This window comes from Leishmania martiniquensis, chromosome 20 (genome assembly GCF_017916325.1).
Source record: "Leishmania martiniquensis isolate LSCM1 chromosome 20, whole genome shotgun sequence".
Classification (NCBI taxonomy): Eukaryota; Euglenozoa; class Kinetoplastea; order Trypanosomatida; family Trypanosomatidae; genus Leishmania; species Leishmania martiniquensis.
Window position 1 is genome coordinate 128,948 of NC_090155.1, and position 16,317 is coordinate 145,264.

The 16,317-nt window shown below is 60.7% G+C and overlaps 3 protein-coding genes across 3 annotated transcripts; all 3 read left to right on the top strand.

The window, feature by feature from the left end:
* Positions 1–918: 918 nt before the first annotated feature.
* On the top strand, positions 919–1,869 carry LSCM1_06380 (uncharacterized protein; the record flags this gene model as incomplete). The annotated part of the gene is made up of 1 exon (XM_067323810.1): positions 919–1,869. One exon carries the CDS (start codon positions 919–921, stop codon positions 1,867–1,869), a length of 951 nt encoding a protein of 316 aa, XP_067179124.1.
* A 4,213-nt stretch (positions 1,870–6,082) lies between these two features.
* Positions 6,083–9,721, top strand: LSCM1_06381 (uncharacterized protein; the record flags this gene model as incomplete). The annotated part of the gene is made up of 1 exon (XM_067323811.1): positions 6,083–9,721. One exon carries the CDS (start codon positions 6,083–6,085, stop codon positions 9,719–9,721), a length of 3,639 nt encoding a protein of 1,212 aa, XP_067179125.1.
* Positions 9,722–11,978: 2,257 nt separating this feature from the next.
* LSCM1_06382 (uncharacterized protein) lies at positions 11,979–16,271 on the top strand (the record flags this gene model as incomplete). The annotated part of the gene is made up of 1 exon (XM_067323812.1): positions 11,979–16,271. One exon carries the CDS (start codon positions 11,979–11,981, stop codon positions 16,269–16,271), a length of 4,293 nt encoding a protein of 1,430 aa, XP_067179126.1.
* Positions 16,272–16,317: the final 46 nt, after the last annotated feature.

A 16,317-nucleotide genomic window follows, 5' to 3' on the forward strand; every position in this document is an offset into this window, starting at 1 on the left:
GCTGTGGTAGTCTTGCCGAGAGCCCGAGACGTCGAAGAGGAGACGAGTGGTCTCCTCACTTCTCTCTGCACGTCTTTGGTGTGACTGAATCGCTGCGTTGAGGCCGAGGGTGACTATGCAGCCTCTCTTGTTGCGAGTGAAGACGCCCATTGCCCCTTCTCTGTGCCGCGTATAGTGTCTCGTTTTCTCTGAGAAAGTCCTTGGGGAACTTCATCATCCTGCCATTCGCGCCGTTTCGACTCTCTAAGCCTGTATATGAAAGCTTACCTATTCGAGGTGCCCCCTTCTGCGCCTCTCGGTGGTGTGGCCGGTACCCCCAAAGGCCATCCATTATCGCACTCTCGTCAGTACGCAGGCGTAGGGCGAGCCCATGTATCTAGTTGAATGCCCTTCTAGAAAAGGGCGCCCCGTGGTGTTGCTGCAGTTGTCTCGTTGTAGGCGGCATGCTCGCGCCCACCGCGCACAGCGGTTGGGATCAGCGGAGACACATACGCGGACTTGCCCACGGCTTCGCTTTGTCACGCTCTCGCCCCTCCCCCCTTTTCCCTCGTTCATGTGGGGGTAGGAGGCGGCGTCTTCGCGCCATTATACCTCACCGGAACAGAAGCGACAACGCCTTCTACATTGCCCCCTCGCCCCACCCTGAAGCTCCGCGCGTTGCCTCTTTCTCCGGCGCATCTCTGTTTACTCATCTCTCTCTCGAAGTTATTGTTAGGGCTCGGCTCACTGCCCCTTCCCTCCCCCGATCTCAATCCTGGCCTCCGTACATCCACTTTCGCAAAGCTGTACGTACGAGCATACTCAACAGGTGCAGGCTCGACCTTTTCCACACCCGCCCCCTGCCGCACGGCTTCACCTGCGAGTGCGGGCTTTCCTCATCAACGCCTCTGTGTGCATGCGAATGCGTTCAGCTTCGAGATGACGCACTCGCTGGTACGCTTCCGGACTGTTGTCCTGCTGGTCGCCCTCGTGGAGCTGCTAGGAGCGACAGCGGTGCGCTCCTACTCTGTTCGCTATGCTGGTAAGGTTTCTCCGCAAGGGATGATGAACTTCGAGACGCTAGGGTACTGCGCCCAGGATGACACAGGGCACTCGATGATGCCCAAGCTGCAGAGCTATCAGGTCTCTGCGGCAGAGGTGCTGTCTAACAGCAACTTCGACACAGCTCCGATCGGAGGTGAGTCGCGCCAATCTGCGTGCCTGGACGCGAGTTGCACGTGGCAGTTCAATCACGGCTTGCACTACCACAATGAAATTACCTTCTTTTTCGGCATCGTGTACAAAGGCAACCTGCTAGGCGGCCCGGCCGACGGCGTGTACAACAACTTCGCCCCCGGCCAGCCGCTCTGGTGGAGCAACGTCAGTTATTGGGGTAGTCGCCAGCCGTACATGATGCGCGGCGGCCAATGGGCAAACGCGAATGTGGTCACGTACTACACGCAGTGGGTGTGCGAGTACTACGAATACCACCAGTCGGACGTCGCCATCTTCCCCACCTACCCGGATGGTGAGTTCATCGTGCGACGCCCCTCAGGAGAGTACTACCACTGCGGCAGGCTGGCGGAGGTCGACCAGCAAGGCCGCTGGATCTACCAGCGCTGCAAGGAGCCGTTCCCATGGTGGGCCAGCCTCGTCATCGCCATAATGAGCTTCATCGCGCTGATCACTCTCATTATCGTCATCTCCTGCTGTCGCTTGTATATCAGGCACGCCCAAATTCGCAAGGAGCAGGAGGCGAAGCTGGAGACGTTGGCCGACAACCCGGCGCAGGTGCCGACACAGACGCAGATGGGCCTTAGCCGTATTCCGTCCTGCCACGGCAGCAATGAGTCGAGTGGTGAGGAGGGCTCGAGCGCAGAAGAGCCGTAGATATTCCATAACGTGTACGGAGGCGCAGCGGGGGGCGGCGACGTTGGGCCTCCCTCCACCTGTCACCCTCTTCCTCTTCCCATGCGTGAGCTCTCTCAGCGTATCCCCCACCCCTGTGCGTATAGGCGTTGCTGTTTTATGCCGTATACTCCGGTGCGCCGGGCTCGTACATGTATCGATCACTCTCTCCCTCTATATATATGTGTATTCTTTCCTTATCTCTTTCGGATAAAGTTCCCGGGCATGCTTGTGCGTGTGTGTGTTTAGGCGCACCTCCCCCGACCACTTCTCCCTCCCCGCAGGCTCGTGTGTTCGCGTCTTTCTTCTCTATGCTCGGTAGTTCGCTTGCGATCGACATTTTCGCCAATGGAGCCTCTCGAAGGCACGTTGTCTGCGCTTTCTTCGCTCTCTTGTGGACTCCTTCATCGCCCCCTTCTCTCTGACGCACACACAGACACTCAGGCACCTTTGCTCTTGCTCACGTGAGCGATACCGTCGCCGTGTGTGGCGGTCGACGGGACCGAGAGGCAGAGTGGAGGGGAGGTAGGAGAGGAGGCGTGCAGAATCGCAGCGCATCAGCTGACAATGTGTTGGAGTGTTTCACGTCGCGCTCCTTAGTCGCCCCCAATGGGACTGCCTCTCCATCTACTTCCCCCTCCAACCCCCACCCCTTCCGTCTCGCTGTCTGTTGTGCCGCGTGGCGCATTCTTTCCCGTTTTTCTTACTCAGATGTGCTTTGCCTTTCTGTCTTTCCTCTGTCCTGCTGAGAGCCGCGCATCTTTTCTTTGTCTGTGTATGTGTGCTCCTCCGTTACATTCTCCCTTACGGCGGTGCGCCTATGTGTCTTCTTCACCCGCCCTGCTGTGTCACGTTGCGCGCCTGATTCTCTGCCTCCGCCGTTTGTAATTTATTGTGCGAGGGGCCCTCTCCTCCAAACCCGTCATCGCCTTCACAGCAGGGATGCCGACCATAGCGGCTCTATCGCTCGGTCTCCACTCCCCCCCTCCCCCCTCTTGCTCCTTCCCATTCTGCGTTATGTGAGGAGGAGAGGCGCACGCCCGTGCTTGTCACACTCGCCTGATCGCCCATCTTCCTCTTTCCTGCTCCTGAACCTCTTCCCTCCCCGATGTTTGCTTCTCCATTGTCTTGGCACTGCTTCCTCCCGCGAGGGGGGTGGCTGTGGTATCTGCACAGGCGACCGGGGGCCCATGCCAGGAAGGAGAGAATGTGATACGGAATAGGTGTAGGGGAAGCGTCGGTGAGAGGGGACGGAAGACACGAAAGTTGTGCTAGGGCTTGCTTGGCGACAGATTCAAAATGACCGGCGCTGCCTCTGTGTGGGTAAAGAACGCGAATACATTGCCTATCCCGATTTTTGATGTGGCCCCTGCATTGTTGTGTGCTTTTTCAAGAGAGGCATTCTGGGCATTTTTTTGCTCTATCCGGCGATCTAGCTTGACGAGGCACGTAAGGACGCTGTGCTGGCGGCCCTCATCCCAGCTTCGCACTGTGACCATTTCGTCTGGCGCTCTCTCCGCTCTTCAACGCGCTTCTTTCCCCTTTCTGTTGTTCGTTCGCCCTTTCCGCTTGCGCTTCACTGGGAGCACTGCAAAGTGCGCCTGCTCTAGGGGTGGAGAGCTGCCCGCTTTTACGGCTAGCGCGCAACCATTGCTCTGTGAATCTTTTTGGCGAGGCAACCCGTGATCGGCGTGCTGAGTGGCGACAGCGGTACGGTGTAGTCCTTGCAGTTGCGGCTGTAGCAGCGAGTTGAAGCGTGCTGATGCATCGAGCACTTAACTGCAGAAGCAACGCAGCGAGAAAAGAAGCTCTCGCGTGCTCATCAGAAAGCCATTGCGCACGTAGCGGAGGACGCACTTCGGAGTCGATGAGCACGTGCACGTGATCCCCTCGCGCCTAGAGCCTGAGGGGTACCGTTTCGTGTGTGTGTGTGTGCGTTTCCTGCATGTCATGTGCTGCTCTTCACTTTGGGTCGCCCTCGGCCTCCTTTTCCTTCTCATTTTGTGTGCTGTGCCTGTGTGCACTCTCCATGTGTATATCCGTGCATGTGTGTCTGCGTGTGTGGGGGGGCGGGGGGATGTCGCGGTAGCCTTTACCTCGTGGCGTGAGGTTGGGCGTGTCCGTGTGCGTCGTCTCACCATCAGCCGCTCTTTTTTCCTCTTTTCTCCTCACGTTCGCTGTGCGGGGGTGCGTTATGGCTGACCCCGTTCCCCTCTCCCTTCATCTTCCCTGGAGAGAGAGGAGACGGGGTGATGGCTGTGTGAATCCCCTTGGGCTCCCCTCTGGGAGGTGTGTGTGTGTGTGTGGACTGGTACGGCGAGGAGAGTGTGTGCTTGCTCCTTTCCCTTAATGTGTATGCGCGCTCTCGTTTTCTACGTGTGCGTGTGGAGGGGACGGCGATGACAAAAGAAGGGAAAGAGCGGAAGGCCCCACATTCGAGCATGCTCAGCTACACCCACCCACACATAAATACAGAGACGTACTCATCCAATACGCTGCCGAGGCGCCTGTTCACATGTTTCTCTGCCTCTCCGTGGGCGTCTCTTCGAGGATGGCTCTTCTGCCCCCTACCCCATCTTCCGCTCCGCCATGAGGCTCATCAACGCGCATTTCTGCTTGAAGCCTTTCCCCTGCGTTTCCGCGCTCCCCTGACCCCTCTCTTCTTCTTTCGGTCCCCTCTATTGGTCTCACTTCCGCATTTCTGCCGTCCATTCGAGTGACCGCCTTCTGAGTCCCTCTCGCACCAGCCGACCGACCGCCGCTCCAACACGTCCGCACGCGTTCCAAGTGCTTTACGCGCGTGTTCGCGAGTGCGCGTCTTCTCTTCCGCTTGCTTGCGCGGTCGTCGTGGCGTCCGCCTCCCATACATGACTCTTCCCCTCCCCGCCTTCTCCTCCCTCGCTTCCCCTCGTAGGACACGGATAGATGCGCACCGCTTCACGCCGGCTGAAGGGCGGAAGCACTCGAAGATGCATCTCGCGGGTGGTTTGAGGCGGCCTTTCTCCGTGCTGTCGACGAAGTGGTGCAACGTGAGCCCCGTTTCTCGTGCACCTCTGCACATGGGCAGTGAGGGGGACGTACGGTCGATCGCTTTACATTTTCGCGGACCCGAAAAAGAGTGGGGCGGAGAAGAGGGTACACGCCTTAGTGAGAGTGTGCGAGCCCCATTAGCGGGGCTGCAGCACACGAAGCGGCGGCGTCTCGTTCGCCCTGGCGTGAGGTCTCGCACGTTCATCTCGTTTTCGATTGAGACGGGATCGACGGCGAAGCCGCGAAGGGTATGTCGCGCACGCGATGCTTCCGAGTAGACTGCGACCACCACAACAGCGAAGAGACACACACGAACGACTGAAAGGGAAGCGAAAAAAAGGTAGGGGCCCGGTGTGTGTGTGTGTGGCGGCGGCGGCGAAGGGCCACTCTGCCCCGCCCCTCTCGCCCGCCCGCCCCCCTCCGCGCCTCTTGGGCTTCTCGGCGAGGCCCCCCTTCGCCCTTTCCCCCATTCCCCTTTTTTTGGCATTGCGTTGTCCGAGTGCCCTCGCAGGTGCGATTGCTCTCCTTCGCCTCTCCACTTCCCATCGCTCTTCTCCCTTTTCGTATTTTTGGCGCGCACAGGCTCACAGCGTTCCCTCTCCCACTCCGAGGCGTCACTCGCATACTCTGAGCCGTGAGAACACAGACGCACACACTTCTATTTTTTTTCCTTTTTGCGTACTGACAAGTACGTGTGTAGGCCTCGCCCGTGCGGCCAACACCAACACAGCCCTCATCGCCACCTGAGAAGCTGCGGCGATCGCGTTTCCATTTCCCTCATCGCCCTCCCTCCCCCCCTCTCCTTTTTGTCGCCAATTTGCTGTCCGTGTCTCTGTGCTCTCGCATAAAATTATCTGTACGAATGTGCGCCGCTGCGTGTCTGCTCATCGCGACTGTCTAATTGCTCTTTTCACAGCCCTCGCCCGCCGCTGAGCCGCACACGCCCCGCGCGCATCGCTGCGTTTCCATTTCATTTCCCCTGTACAACGCCGCTGCTGCAACGGCGGAGCTCGTGCGCTGGCAGCTTCCCTCGGCGCCTCTTCGAGGCTTTTTTGCCTCTGTTTGCTGCAAGACTGTACATGTCGCCGCGCCCGCGGCCCTCCCCCCTCCTCCTCTCTTCCCTCCCTCCCTCCCCAGACACGCGCAGAAGCTGTGCGGCGTTGGAATGGAGGCGCCGCTTATCAGGTTTCGCCGCTTGGAGTGGTATGAGCGGGTTCAGGTCTTTCTGGTCTCGGTGACGGAGCGTGTGACGTCGCTTCAGTCCGGCATCTTCTGGACTCTCTCGTATGTGCTGTTGTTGGCCCTCATGTACCTCTTTCACTCACCATTCCGCTTGCAGGTGGAGACCCGGACGGACTGGTACGCGCAGGTCACTAAGGGGCTACAGATATGGCTTGCGGTGGTGCTTCTGTGCTTCCACGTCGGGCCGCATGTGGTAGAGTCGCGCTCTGCCACTGCTGCTGGGGCGACTGCAAAGTCGGCGGCCTTGGGCACAGCTCAGCACATCCTCGCCGAGGACGCAGTGGCCGCCATCTTCTTCCCGACCTTCTGTTTCACAAGCTCTTTCTGTTTACTCCTCCACAAGGTCAAACGCCGGTACAAGCTGTCCTTTACCTACGGGCCTAGCTTCGCTGTCGTGATGATCAACTCGGTGCTCTTGTCCTGCTTCGCGACGATGCATTACACAGCATGCAGCAAAGTCTTCTCGACGGCGGAGGCGACCGCTGAGGCGCCGAAGAGGACGTGGACGATCCTGGGCATCGGCAACTTGACACTACCGTCGGTGTGGACTCGGGCATCGCAGGTTGTCTGTCCACAGCCAGTCACCACGAAGCCGTTTGTGTGTATCGCCTTTCTCTGCTCCCTCTGCGTGGGCTTCGTGTGGATCGATTACCTCTACAAAAAGCGCGTTGCTGACGGAGATCCATCGCGCGGCATTCTGTGGGCCGACTTGTATCCGGAGAAAACAGGCAGGCACCACTCCTCTTTGGTTGCCTCGTCGCGCGCTTCCTTCATCTTCCGCCGCTGGCTTCAGCGGCGAGCTCACGCCAGCGAGAACAACGCTGCAGAGTGCCTTGGACTCGCCGAGGGTGATCCAAGGCTTCAGGAGGTGGCCCCGAAGACGATTTTGCCGCCAAGTCGAGCACGACATGCACATGAGTGGGGCGACGGCGGCGCTGACCCGGTGGGGTGGCAGGACGAGCACGACCGACTCAGCGCGGAGGTCGAAAAATACGTTTCGCACCCCACGAACCGGCCAGGAATGGTGCCGTGGTTTTCCACCTTTGTCATGCGGACAACGTGGCAGGCGCTCGCCCGCATGTCCCTCGAGTTCCTCACCTTCGACGTGCGCGTGCTTCAGCACTACGTGAGACCGAAGGTGTTTGCGCTCCACTTCGAGTCCTCCCTGCAGAATTTGCCGCGCATAGGCGCCGACGAAAAAGAGCACCGCACGCACGCTACTGACAAGGACCCAGCGGCCCCTGCGGCTACCTTCTCTGACGTCTCTGCCTCGGCATCAAGGCGGCGCCAGAAAACGCCGGCAGCGGACTCGCCGCCCTCTGCCAAAAACCGTGACAAGAAGAAGGCGAGGGAAAGCGGCGCAGATGTCTGGTTCGACTGGATCGCGGACGTTGGTGACGGGTTCAACCCGACGTACGCCATGGCCCGCCTCCTCGCCAGGCCCTTCCTCACATTGCCCTTCCACCGCCCGCCCTGCAGACGGACTGGCCTCTCGTTCTTGCCCACCTTTGGAGACGTGACACCTGCGGAGACGCCGACCACCGACCGCACAACTCGCGTGCTCCCGCGCGGGTCTTTTGTCTTGGTTGGCGGCGACCTCGCCTACCCCAGCCCCAGCGACGAGACGTACACGATGCGTCTGTTCGAGCCGTATCACGACGCGATGAGCGGCAACGTGCGGCTGCAGAGCGTCTTCCACGCGGAGCAGCAGCGCGTTGTCGTGGCAGACGCGCGCGACGTGGACGTCGCGCACGTGCATCTGCTGGACGCGGAGACGGTGTCTGGGATGGCGACGGGACGTACCGCGCAGCGCACGGGGCGCGCAACGGCGGAGGAGGCGCTGCGGAGCGTGCCGCTGCTGTTCGCGATCCCTGGCAACCACGACTGGTTCGACGGGCTGACGACTTACCGCAAGTACATCCTTGAGCGGACGTGGATCGGCGGGTGGCTGATGCCGCAGCGCAGCAGCTTCTTTGTGCTGCGGCTGCCACAGAACTGGTTCATACTGTGCGGTGACACCGGCAACATGCAGGACATCGATGTGGCGCAGCGCAACTACTTTCTGGACGTGATTGAGAAGTACATGGACGCGGAGAGCTGCGTGGTGCTGGCGGCGCACGAGCCAGGCTGGCTGTACGATTCTATGCTGCGCAGGCCGCAGTTAACGCAGCCTGAGCTGAACCGTGTTGCCGACGCCCTCGGCACGCGCCTGCGCCTACGGCTGGCGGGCGACATTCACCACTACTCCCGCCATACCCCGCGCAATGCCTCATCGGAGGCGCCGACGCTGGTGGTGAGTGGCGGGGGCGGCGCCTTTCTGCACGGTCCACGGGACACACCCGTCGTGTCGCAGCTAACGGCATACCAACGCGCCTGCGCCTTTCCAGCGCGTAACACACTTCCCACGCTGCTGAGTCGGCTGCTGGGGTTTCGGGTGGTCAACTGGAAGTTTGACCTCATCATCGGCGTATGTAGCTTTCTTGTTGTGGTCTCACTGTTGCCGCAGTCCATCAAGAAGGTGCGGCGCGGCTCCAAGAGTGTCCCGCTCATGACGCTGCCGGATGCGGCGGTGGCGTGGTGGGAGCGAGTATGCGTCTACATTGTGACGCTGTTCACGAAGGGCATCGCGTCGGTGTTAGCAACGCTCTGCTTCTTCGCCGCCTTTGCGTCAGCCGGGGCGGAGAAGAGCACGCCTGTGTGGGTGCGGCTGCTTCACTCGTCTTGCTGGACATTCCTCATTGTGTTCATCTGCTGCAGCATGCTGGCTTACCTGATCTGCACGCTGCAGTACATGCTGGAGAACGACCTACTCGTGTCCGCGGATGGCCACTGGGGCAGCGTTGTGGAGGACCAGGTGCGCGCTTCAGTGGATACTCTTCTGAATCACACACAGGAGGTACTAGGCGGGGCTGATGCCAGCGTCATCGCCTACGAGCTGCACCGCATGCAGGCGTCTTTCTATGGTAGTCCGCTGGTGAGCTGGTGCGGTGTCGTCTTGCGGTGTCTCGACCCGTTCGAGATGCTGGCTTACCTGTCGGAAAAGGTAAGCTCGCCGGAAATGGGCACCTTTGCAGCGGATGCCAGTCGCCTCGACGAGGTGCTGTACTACCTGTACTTTGTATTCTTCTACTGGATCCTCGTAACGCCGCTCGTGTCCTTCGTCATTGGCAGCTACCTCATGTGCTGTGTGACGATGTTCGACTGTCTCTTCGACGCCACGTACTCTGCCTTTCAGATCGAGGAGTTCAAACATTTCATACGCTTCCGCCTCGACGCGGCGACCCGGGAGCTGCACGCGTACGTCGTCATCATGCCACACGTGCCCAAGTCGTGGACCTGGGACTCTGCGTACCAGGCGGAGCTGAAGGGTGGGGCTGCGCGAGCGACTCCACCACACCTGCGCTCCCACCCGAGCCGCTGGCACGGCAAGCACTTTCGCACGTCTGCCACGCGCGACGACGGGAAGAAAGCGGCGCTCGATGAGGGCATGGAGGAGGGAGTAGAAATTCTTGAGCATTTTGTGTGTGCTCCGCACCGATTGCTGACACCAGCGACTACATAGAGAGCGGGGTCCTATGAACCTGCGTTTTACTGCACCCCGAGGCAGCCGGAGAAGAGCCGCGAGGGCCCTCTTGGGCCACTTCCCTCACTCGACGCGCTCCCCCTCTGTATCTCCTGCGCGCGCGCTCTCGCTCGCTCTCGATATGGACGTGGAGGGATGCTCTTGAAGCGCCTGCAGACACGTTGGAAGAGCTTCTCAGACGGACGCGCGTGTGGAGAGGGTGCTGCGGCTTGTGAGCCTTCCTCTGAGGGCGGGGTCGGCGGACCGTTTCGGATAAACCCTTTTCGCTCCTCTCCCCTTTCCCCCTTTCCAGCAGGACGCCGCGGGAGGAATCGGCATGGCTTCAACGCTTTGAGGAGGGGAGGGGCGGCAGTTTGGCGCAGCTGCCGCCATTCGGTGCGGCGTCCGGCTACACCACCATCGCCGTCTTCCTCTCCTTGTGGTGCTATCTGTTCCACTTTTGGCTGACGTCGCGCGTGCGGGGGCATCGACACAAACGATCGACATGTCTGTGTTCTGGTACCTGTCGTATCTGTCTAGCCTGCGAGAGCGGGTCTCTGCACACCCCCTCCCTCCTCCAAGCCTCCACCGCGCACACGCACACAGAGGTGGATGCATGTGATACGCACACATACACACACACGTTTTCCCCTGCTCACCTGCTCTTCTACGAGGCAGAGGGGCGCCGCATGCGACGGGGCGAGAGGGCGATGGCGCATAAACGCTTGTGTGTGTGTGTGTCTTTATCGAGTCCGCTCTTCGGCTCTTGCCAACGTGTTTTTTCTCGACCATTGGCACCTCCCTCTCCGTCTGGAGGGGTCTGGAGGTCATGGGAAGTAGAGAGGGTCGTGCTCACCAAACACACACACACAACTACGCACAGTTATCCACAGTGACGTATGCCGTCAGGCGCACCGTGGCGCAGGAGCCGCTCAAGTAGCCACCAAAGTGGTACAGCAAAGCTGGGGAGATCGAAACGTGAAGAGAAAATACAGGCGAAGGCGCGTGGTGCTGTGAATTCCGCAAGGGAGCGAGTCTGCGCAAAGCAATCTACTTGGAGCGCCTTGTGATGGCCATCGCTCCTGCAGTCTCTTCGGCTCCTCCCCCTCTCCCTGTTTTCTCGTTGCCACTCTTCCCGCCCACCAAGCCTGTAGGTTTACGTATCTCCTCGTATACCGCACTGCACCTCCCCCTCCCCCTTCCTCGACACACACACACATACACACATACACACACCTCTTCAATGTGGAGGCGTTACTGCGGCGCACCGCTCTCTTCCTATGGGGCACCTGTTTTGTATTCTCTGGTTAACGCGACCTTGCGTCCAAGTACATTCGCGCCAATGCTTATGATCGCGCAGACCTTTTCTGTGCCGTTGTGTGGGTGTGTGGCCCCTGCGCGTCTCCAACGCATATCTTTAGCAGCTTCATTCGAGCTTCGGCGACGGAGAGCATAACGTTTCTCTATTCGTAGCACCGTTTCGTATACACACCCCCGACTACCTGGCTTGCCCACGCATGCACGCACGCACATGTGAATGGCCATCCTGTTTTTCTTGCGCTCGGGGCCCACCTCCTCTTTTTCCGGACCTCAGCACGGAGGGTGTGAGCTCTGCCCGCTGCCTCCTCTTTTTTGCTGCCTATTGCCGATGCACCGCAGCACCCGTTGGCGCACAACTTGGCCCCCTCCCCCTCTCGCTGGACTGCTCTTCGTCCCGCCCGTTCGCTGGTCTCTCTTTCTCCTCGGGTGCGCGAGTGCACGCCAACGTGCTCCAGGGGAATGCCTTCGTCTGGACTCGTGATCATGGCCCCCATGATCAGGCATCGATCCCCGCCCTGTGCTCGCTGTGCCGTAGGGGTGTCGCTCCACGTTGGCAACCGCGTCCTCGTGCCCTCTTTTTTTTTGTGCACGATGTGCTGACCTCGTCATGATGAAACGCTCCTTAACCCCTCCCTCCTCTCTCCAACTCCGTTCCTCAGCCTCGTCCTTTGCGTGTGTCCAGCACGCGGAGCGGCGGCGAAGTTGCACGAAAACGTAGATGCGATCCGCCGTCTTCGTCTTCGAGTGCTACGATACCGCTGCCCCCCTCTTCGCTCTCTCCATGGTAGCGCATGCCCTCAGATTCACGCACGCGATTATAGAGGCACTCCACATCACCTCCCTCTCCCTCTTGCAATCCGTCCTCCACTTCGTCGCACAGCGGCACCAGTCTCTCTCTCTTGATTCTTTTCGTCTGCCCACTCCTCGCCTTCGCGCCATGTCGGAGTGGTGGTGGTGGAGCGTCCAAGGCGCCAACCCGTTTGTGGACTTCTCCACGGTGTGGATCGAACCCCTCATCCAGCATGCCGTCGATTTCAGCCACCGCATCGAGCCGGACGTCCTGTACACGCTGGCCTACCTCGCCTGCATGGGCTCCGCGTACCTCTTTCACTCGCCCTTTCGCGCGCACTCCACGGCGGCGATGGACACGTACGGCCGTGTCACAAAGGTGTTTCAGACGTGGAGCACCATTGTCTACTTCTGTTTCCACCTCGGCCCTCAACTGCTCCACGAAAAGCGGCAGGAGATCAGCGGCGTGCGCACCAAAGACACGGTGCCCATCCTCTTCTTCCCGCTCTTCATCGTCTTCACGGCCTGGTTCGGGCTGCTCCACAAGATGAAGCGGCGCTGGGGCCTCGGCCTCACATATGGTGGCCGCTTCTCCGTCATCGCCCTCAACTCTCTGGTGCTCGCGGCCCTCGGCACGGTGCACTACGCCTACTGCTACACCCTTCGCGAAAACGCGTCCCACCACGTATGGTGCACTGTCCTGCATTACCTGATGCTGAGCTCCGCGTCCACCCACCCTTTTGAATGCGTGGCAAAGCTGCTGACCTTGTCTGCGCTCTTCATCATCGCAGATTACCACTACAAGAAGTGGATGGGATTCGATCCCGCCCGCGGTATTCTGTGGGCGGAGCTGTTCGAGTTGAACAGGGGAATGCGCCAGGAGGTGCTCACGGCGAAAAAGAATGGCGAGGAGGATCGGCGCGATTGGCGAGAGCTGGTGGCGCCGCCGAGAGTGTACGCTCCTGCCGCCCACAGCGCCCGCCTGACTGCCGAGCAGGCGGCTGTGGCTGCAGCCTCGGGAACACCTGCTCCAGTCCGCATGCGTGATGCGGTCTCCAATCTCAGCGTGATGGAGAGCCCTACCCGTTCCATGGCACAGGAAGTGGCCACGCACACGCTACCCACACCGCGCATTCTGTACCATGAGTGCCCCCCAGACGTCAACCTGGATCTGCTGGAGTCTTCGTACGACGCAGATGACGTGGAGCTGCGGCGTATCTGCGGCGGCGGGGCGAGCGGCGTGCCCCAGTGGAAGCCAAATCGGCTTTCCTCCAACTCCGTGGCTGACGCCCCTCTCCTGACACACGGCCCGGCCGCTGGAGTCATGGGCAGTGCAGCGCACACAGCGGAGCCGTTCGACACCACTGCGACCACTCTCATGTCCTTTCGAACACCCCAGCTCTTTGTCAAAGAAGCCGAGAAAGCGCAGCACCCCGTCAACCGGCCCGGAATGGTGCCGTGGTGGTCGACGTTTGTGCTCTTCACAGCCTGGCAGACGTTGGCAGGGGCAACGCTGCGCTTCCTCGCCTTCGACGTGCGCACCATTCAGGGCTACACGACCCCGAAGATTTTTCATCTCCACTTCTTCTCATCGCTTCGGGAGACACTGCGCAGTGCTTCCGAGGAGTTCGGCCGCACCACAGCGACGCCCCTGTGTGACGAGTGCCACCCCAGCCTCCGCCCTCCTGGTCTCCGCAACCTCGACTCAACGGAAAGGCGCATCGCGTCTTCAGCTGCGACGGCGACTCCACGCTGTGACGAGGTCAATACCGTGCGCAGAGACGACAGTGGCGTCAGGAAGCGCTCTGCCCCCGCCAGCACCGCGGCGCCGTGCCCCGCTAATCCGGACGTGTGGTTCGACTGGATCGCAGACGTCGGTGACGGCTTCAACCCGACATACGCCATGGCCCGCCTCCTCGCGCAACCGATGCTGCGGCTGCCTCTCCGAGAGACCAGGAAAGCAAAGCGCTGGCGGCGATTCGCGCACGGCCTAGGAAAGGCCGCGCGCCTCGGCAGTTTTGACGCTCTCCCCGTCATCGAGTCTGGCAGCTTATCGGCGCCAACGACGCCCAAGGCGCGTAAGGGAGGCATTGCGGAGAATGGAGCGGCTTCACTGAATCTGTCCCGTGCAGCATCGGTGTCAACCACTAGCCACCCGGACGTCGTTACTACCGACACAGAGAGCACTGCGGCACGCACGGCGCTGTGGGAGCGACCTCCTAAGACAAGCGGCGTGGCTGCGGCTGCTCGGGGATCGATTACGAGGCCCAAACCAGGAGTCAAAGAGGATCGGACGGTAACGGAAACGCCCACGACAGAATCGTTGTCGTCGAGTAGCTCCGTGCACCCGCGACGTACGCCACGCCGTCGCACCGCCTCGGAGGGAACTCAGAGTGCGAAAGCCGCTGAGTCTCGAGCCCTCCTCAACGCAGAGAAGGATGGCTTTGTAACGCTGCCGCGCGGGTCTTTTGTCTTGGTTGGCGGCGACCTCGCCTACCCCAGCCCCAGCGACGAGACGTACACGATGCGTCTGTTCGAGCCGTATCACGACGCGATGAGCGGCAACGTGCGGCTGCAGAGCGTCTTCCACGCGGAGCAGCAGCGCGTTGTCGTGGCAGACGCGCGCGACGTGGACGTCGCGCACGTGCATCTGCTGGACGCGGAGACGGTGTCTGGGATGGCGACGGGACGTACCGCGCAGCGCACGGGGCGCGCAACGGCGGAGGAGGCGCTGCGGAGCGTGCCGCTGCTGTTCGCGATCCCTGGCAACCACGACTGGTTCGACGGGCTGACGACTTACCGCAAGTACATCCTTGAGCGGACGTGGATCGGCGGGTGGCTGATGCCGCAGCGCAGCAGCTTCTTTGTGCTGCGGCTGCCACAGAACTGGTTCATACTGTGCGGTGACACCGGCAACATGCAGGACATCGATGTGGCGCAGCGCAACTACTTTCTGGACGTGATTGAGAAGTACATGGACGCGGAGAGCTGCGTGGTGCTGGCGGCGCACGAGCCAGGCTGGCTGTACGATGCAATGGAGGGAGATGAGAAAGCGCGACAGCCTGAGCTGAACCGTGTTGCCGACGCCCTCGGCACGCGCCTGCGCCTACGGCTGGCGGGCGACATTCACCACTACTCCCGCCATACCCCGCGCAATGCCTCATCGGAGGCGCCGACGCTGGTGGTGAGTGGCGGGGGCGGCGCCTTTCTGCACGGCGCCCGCGACGATGTTATCATCTCCCAGGGAACGAAATACGCCCGTGCCTGTGCTTTTCCCGAGCGGAACACGTTCATGAACATGGCCTCACGACTGTGGGGCTTCCGCGTTATCAACTGGAAGTTTGACTTGATCGTTGGCTTCTTGTGCTTCGTGCTGCTCTTATCGGTGCTGCCGCTACCGATGCACATGGATCTGAACGGCCGCGGCACTACTGGCGGCGGTAGGAGGAAGATGCGGGTGGCGCAGGTGTTCTCGCTCTGGGTAGGCTACACGACGGAAATCATGTCGCACGTCCTTACCCGCGGTGTGATCTCGCTCCTCCCCCTCCTCTTCTTCTGGATGTGCTTCTCCTTCGCTGGTGCGGACCGTCATGCACCGCTGCTGTGGCGATTGTGCTATGGCGGCGTGTGGGCCTTTGCGGTGCTGCTCTGCTGCTCCGGCGCCATGGCGTTCCTGCACGTGCAGCTCCTGTACCTCATGAATCACGGTCTGCTCCAGTCAGCTGGCGGACATTGGGGTACTGAGCTGGAGAACCAAGCGACATTCATGGCGAAAGCCGTCGCTGATTATCTGCGGCGCATCACTGGCGGGGGGTCGTCGTGGGTGTCCCGCCGAGTGAGCCGCGGCTACGATATCGTTCAGGCCATCATCCCAATGGAGTGGCTGCGCGTCCTCCTGCGCTGCTTTGACCCGTTCGAGTCCCTCGTCTTTCTCTCCATGACCGTGAGCGGCGGCAAGGTGGCGCACTTTTCCAGCACGGCGTCCCGCCTCCAGGTGCTACTGTACTACGTGTACGTTCTCTTCTTCTATTGGGTACTCATCACCCCAATCGTCTCCGTGCTGATCGGCACATTTCTGCTCTTCTCCGTCACGACCTTCGACTACATGTACAACGCCACCTACTCCGCTTTTCAGATGGAGGAGTACAAACACTTTCTGCGCTTCCGCCTCGACGCCGCGACGCGCGAGCTGCACGTCTATGTGGTGGCTGTGCAGGAGCCATCGAAGGTGCACCAACTCGACCGGGCCTACCTGCGGAGCCTGACAGGCCCAGGTCTTGAAGAGCACCGGCCTCCGCACCTGAAACAGCACCCAAGTCGATGGGGGCCGGTGCCAAGTGATGCGCGACGCAAGCGTTCCATGACCGAAGTTCTCGAGCACTTTACTGTCTACCCCCACTGCATTCCGCAGCGGGCGAAGCCGCCAGTTGAGTACGAATGACTGAGGATCGGCGACGCGCACGCGCACCCCATCACGATATCACTGT